Consider the following 5,816-nt stretch of genomic DNA (forward strand, 5'->3'; position numbering starts at 1 on the left):
TTGTTTCATAATGTGTAGAAGTTGTATATGGTGTTGTACACCCCTTTTGAGTGGCCACACCCCCTTTTCCGGAGCGCGCCTTTGGCGCGCGCACAACTACATCCTTCACTTTTGTCGCCATGGTGGGCCTGCATACTTTAAATGCCAGGGCCTATTTTTAATTCCATTCCCACCCTCTCTCTGCCGCTCTCTTATCATGTACACTGGCACCACTAACGCTGCCCCTCCCCCCACCTAAACCATCTTTTATCATGGTGCCCCCCCTGTCATTTTATCCTGGATCCGCCCCTGCACGCATGTACCCCTGGATATTACCTATTTGGAGGCTTTGGGAGGCCATGAATTCTATCTGTTTTTCCTTGAAATTAACCAAGGAGTTAGCTACTTGGGAAGCCGAAGCGGCTGTATGGGGTGTGTTGGTGGGTGGGGGTGGGTTGGGAGACACCCCACTTGGGGGAAGATCACTCTGTGACGAGGTCTGTATTTCTTCCTCTGCCGCAAAGGTGTCGACTGGTTCAAGAATGATGTCCATTTCGTCTAGCACCATCATTGAAGAATCTGTTTGGTTTGACCCTAGTTGTATAGCACCTGTGGATACAGAGAAGAGGTAAGTACTCATGCATATATAGGCCACACTGTCCTCTATACTGTTTTACATAGGGCTTGAGATGCTGGACGCAAATACCTAGGGGTGTTATGTACTTACACATGTACCCCGATACAGCATGTAACATTCACATTAATAATATGTCACATGCGTAGCTCAGATGACATTAATTTCCGTTGCAATGTAGCAACAGGAGTTGAATGTGGTATGAGATATTGTTGAGGTGACATGGGTGTGTGTACTGTATGTGTAATGGTGTGTTTTTTGTTCATTTACCTGCTTCCGCAGATTCTGCAGCAACGGGCCTTCTGGTCTTGGATGCGTGAGCACTTCGGGATTGACAATCTGTAGAAGGAAAGATGGCCAGGCATTATGGACCTTGCAATGGGGAAGCATTTTGTGCAAACAGGCATTGAGATGACAATAATGGACAATACCCTTTGGACAAGGACTGCTTTATTTCTTTGGCACCATTTTGTTTTGGAACCCACAGATTTTTCTGTGACATTAATAAAATTACACTATTGTACACATGACAACTATTGTATAATCTTTGCTATGTAGGCATGGCAGCTAAACCACCAGTACACCTCTGGGTTTTTGTCCACATACATGTTAGGCTGCTAGAAAGAATGTTACAGTGTTAATCAATGTGAGCAGTTGTGGAACAACAAGGCCCAGCATTATCAGCAATTTTAAAGGAGTAGCAGGCAATTTCTTGTGCATGACCTTGCTGGGCTATGTAGTTCCACAGCAGCACTTTACTTAGCATAACAATACAAGTGAACATTATAGTTATAATACATTAGCATGTATGTTTATGATTGCATGTGGTCACACTTACCAGCTCTAGATGGCGTTTGTGGCCTATCGGTATCCGCCACGTGCATGCCAGGCAGGACCTCAGGGGGGATGATGCGCTTCAGCTTCACCTCATACGAATTGTAGCACACAGTGGTGGGGCTTCCTCCTCCAGTCTTGGTGGCCTCCTCCAACTCCATGGCCATTTTATTCTTCAACTGCCTTTTGATGTCGTTGAATCTCTTTTTCACATTGCGGACCAGGCGCTTGTGCTGACTCACAGCGTTCACCGCCTGGGTGATGTCCTTCCACATAGCCCTTTTGCGCTGTGCAGTGGTCTTGTGGTGAGATTTGCCAAGCAAACGCTCAAACACTGGCAGGATAGCCCGGACAAGTGCTGCATTTTCTTCATAGGAAAAACGCACCTTTCTGCCACTTTTGGTGCGGCCAGCTTCAACCTCCTCCTCCTTCTCCTCATTTTCAACACCAGCCATGTAGCCCTCCTCCTCCATGGCAGTGTCTTCCTCCTCCTCACCACCATCTGCCTCCACCTCTGACATGTGGCCCTCCTGCAGCTGGTGTGGGGTATGATCAAGGTCTTGGCTGTAGGATGGGGATGCCAGCGGATCCTCCACCTCCTCCTGCTGGGGCTGGACGCCCAGGGCCTGGTGTGAGGCTGCCCTTGCTGTGGCCATGCTGCCTGCCACACTGCTGCCTCTCACACTTGTCTGGCTGCTGCCACTGGTCCCTCTGCCACTGGTCCCTCTGCCACTGCTCCCTCTGCCACTGGTCCCTCTGCCACTGCTCCCTCTGCCACTGCTCCCTCTGCCACTCCTCACTCTGCCACTGCTCCCTCTGCCACTCCTCACTCTGCCACCAACACCTGTTCCTGAACGCACACTGCCACTGCTCCTCTCCATGCTCCTTACTTCCTATCAAAGAGTGAAATGGCGCCAATGACCCTTTATATAGGGGGTGTGATGCATAATGGAGGGGACACAGGTGGGCCAATAGGTTGGGGGGTTCTTACTCATGCGGAGACAGTTTTGTATATCGCACTCCGGTTGGTCCAAAAATCGCACATGACCGGCGGAAGAATTCGCACTATTTTGTTACTTAAAAGCGCACCACTTCGCCGCAAATCGCACCTATTCGCACTTTTCAGCCTCCAAAACGCATCACATTAAATATGCGAATTATGACTGAAAAGTGCGATTTGTAAAAGTGCGATTTGCGGCGATGTGGTGCGCTAAAAAAACATGCGCATTTATGTGCAAGCATAGAATGTCACCCCCCATTACTGCGATCAGGTCCAGACCTAAGAAAAAATCTCTTTCCTTCTGCAGCAGACTGATTGTCCCTAAGATCATAGCAGACAACTATCTGGGTGGTGGTAAGACCCCTATTAAGGGGCTGCTAACATTGTAATTATTTTATACAATTGTGAATACGACCCCACAGAAACTGTACTGTCCTGCTGTCATTTTGAGAAAAGGGCTTCATTGTTTTTCCTTGTGTTTTACCCTTGTCTGCTCTGATTGGTTTAGAACCATTAAGATCACCTAGAGTGATACCTTTCATGTGAAGGAATGAGATGTATGATTATGTTTTCCTAGCGAAATTTATATAATTAGTGACAGGAGTATCTTCTATTATTGTGAAAACAGGTGATTAAGCTGATGTTTGATACTTGTAAATTGATATACAGGTGTATATAATGATATTGTGATCAAAGGACCACTCTTTTGATCCTTTTTTGATATCACACATTCCAAATATTACTGTGTTTACCTGCTATCCTATTTCTTTTATTTCTCTAACGATATACCTTTCTCTATATAACTGGGAAATTCCATTATTGTCTTCAAGGGTGGAGTTCACCGCTCATCGCCCACCAATACTGCAAAGCAAGTGGGAGATAGCAGCGTGCACATACACCCTACAAGGCAATTAACTTTGCTCTCTAAAAACTATACACTTTCTGGGCTCAAAACCTCACTGATTGAGGGTAGATTTCCCTGCAAGGGCTCAGCTAATCAGGGAGTCGCCCACTCTAACAGAGAGGGAATTACAGCCCAACTATTTAACACCCTTATCTGCAACTGTCGCATGGTAAGACCCGCTCAATTGCACAGTCTGGTTTAGCCAGACATACAGAGCAATCAGCAGCAGTCACCGTGATCACAATCAAACTGCAGGGGTGTACTGACACCTAATTTGTTCTCATCAATTTATTCTTCTCACTTCCCTTCTTCCTTGACCCTTCCCCTCCTCCTCCCTCTCTCCCTTCCCTTTTTTCCTCTCTCCTCCCTTCTTTTATTCCTCTTTCTTTCTTTCTTTCTCTTTTCCCTTCCCTCCCTTTCTTTTCCTTATATCAAAAATCTTCCTGTCAATAGAAAATAACAACGACCTAAAAACTAAGAATATTCGGTGCAAAATAAGGTATTCTGCCACAATAACAAATATTCGCGGTCCACTTCATATATTGTGGTACCTCAATAATTAATAGAGAACTCTGTCATTTGGAGTCTCAAGAATTGTACATGTTTTTTGTATGTCTGTCTTGTCATGTCTAAATCTATTTTAATGAATTTATAATTAAACGTTAAGTTTTAAATTTATAAGCGTGCCCCCAAAAATAGAGAGTACTTTCTCTTTTCTCTTTTGCATTATTGTACGCAGACAGAAAGAAAATCCACCCTGGTTAAATTTATGAGAGAATTGCAAAATCATCACAGATTGGTATCCATACACAATTTCTGAACCATCTAATGTTTTTTCTAGTCATGGGGACGCCTGAGTTTTTTCTGATACTCCTAGAAAATGGTAGTTTGCCACCCTGGAACACTGGCTTCCTGTCAGACAACCTCCAGCCACATTGCATTTATATGCTTTTATGTCACTATTTGGGCTCATTCATGAGCAGTTATTCAATAATTGCTTGAGTTGCGAATTCGCTGATCAGCAATCAACTCTCTATCAGGATTTATATGAAGAGAATCAGAGAGGTTCTGGGCTGAAGTAGACCAGTAGACAAGTTCTCTTTCAGTGTTAAGCTGGTTATCTCTGTGTGCGAGAGACATCTGCGACCATTACCTAGAGTCATCTCTGTTGTTCTGGGATATTTCACAGTGTGTTTGGTAGAAATTTGTTAACTCTGCGTATTGGGCTTGATTTAGGTTGGCTTACTAAGCAGTGGTCATTCGCTGCTTAGCATGCACCTTAATGCCACCCCGCTGATTGGCCGCCCCCCCACCGGCATCCAAATCAGGGCCGGTGCTAGGGGGTCCGGCGCCCTCCTGCAAACCATAAATTTTTCGTCCTTTCACATTGCCATTGCAACAAGCTGCAGCCTGATTGTGGGAGCGTATGCAACATGCAATCCTATGGATGATCTCAGGTGCATGTACATGTATGCATACACCATCTCAGTGCTGTGTCCGCAAAATGTTGCAGGCACTAAAGGTGCCCATACACACTGCGAGAATCGCTTACGTTATGTGCTAGATCGCATCGCACGGCATGCATGCAATGTGTGTGTGATGCGATCCGAAAGCAGTACAAAAAGTATGTGCAGCACATACTTTTTGTACTGTTCGATGCCCGCAGGAGCGCACATCGCACCGCACGCTGCTATTGCAGCATGTATGGCAACCTTTAGGCACTTAACCCAGCCCATTATTTAAAAAATGTCTAAATTAATATAAAAAAAATCTACAATTATTAAAAAATTTGTTATAAACATGGATAATAAAAGACTCACTGTTCTTTTGCTGTTTAACTCTTGTGCAGTTCATCCTCTTCTATCTGCGTAGGCAGGATGCTGAGGATGCCATTACACCCCTCTCGTGACTAAGGGGGAATGGAGGGAGAAGGAGGAGATGGAAGAAGAGGGGAAGAGATAGAGGGGGCGGAGTGTTGAGGACTGGCAGTGGTACTGGCACAGCACACTGAGAAGAGGGAAGGAAGGGCGGCGCTGCTGCCTGTTCGTCATTTGTTTGACAGCTGACAGGTGCAGGGAGCAATGGGTAGGATATGGACATGACCTGTCATCCAGGCATTCACAGACAGCGCTTCATGCCTCAGCACAAGTGTCCGTGAGGAAGAGGGGGCAGGTCACAGGTGGAGGACAGTGTGTGCGCGGTGCAGGGAGCAGCTCTTTATACTACCGCCCGCTGTCAGACAGGCGCTGCGGGCGGCGTGCAGGCTGTGTGCACTCACGGTGCAGGGAGCAGTTCTTTATACTGCCGCCCGCTGTCAGACAGGCGCTGCGGGCGGCGTGCAGGAGGCAGTGAGAGTGAGGACTGAGGCAGCTTTAGCAGAGCAGGGAGGGAGACAGCGCCTTTTCAGCATGGCGCCTCCCTGCTTTGCAGGAGCTGCTGAGTGGGTAGCGCCGGCCCTGATCCAA

General features: G+C 46.6%; 1 protein-coding gene across 1 annotated transcript; it reads right to left on the reverse strand.

The window, feature by feature from the left end:
- Window positions 1-271: 271 nt before the first annotated feature.
- On the reverse strand, window positions 272-1,920 carry LOC146021222 (uncharacterized). Its single transcript, XM_083155016.1, has 3 exons — window positions 1,452-1,920; window positions 884-952; window positions 272-588 (listed from the first exon to the last, which is right to left on the reverse strand). Exons 1-3 carry the CDS (start codon window positions 1,918-1,920, stop codon window positions 272-274), a joined length of 855 nt encoding a protein of 284 aa, XP_083011142.1.
- Between the last annotated feature and the right edge of the window lie 3,896 nt (window positions 1,921-5,816).

This window comes from Crinia signifera, chromosome 7, assembly GCF_055691185.1.
Source record: "Crinia signifera chromosome 7, ASM5569118v1, whole genome shotgun sequence".
Lineage (NCBI taxonomy): Eukaryota > Metazoa > Chordata > Amphibia > Anura > Myobatrachidae > Crinia > Crinia signifera.

What these genes read in the sequence shown, in the direction of transcription:
- LOC146021222 (XM_083155016.1), bottom strand. Translation starts at nt 1,920, where the DNA reads ATGGAGGAGGAGGGCTACATGGCTGGTGTTGAAAATGAGGAGAAGGAG. An exon ending in ACAAACGCCATCTAGAGCTG is followed by an intron (nt 953 to 1,451) that starts GTAAGTGTGACC and finishes TTCCTTCTACAG; the next exon opens with ATTGTCAATCCCGAAGTGCT. An exon ending in TGCAGAATCTGCGGAAGCAG is followed by an intron (nt 589 to 883) that starts GTAAATGAACAA and finishes CTGTATCCACAG; the next exon opens with GTGCTATACAACTAGGGTCA.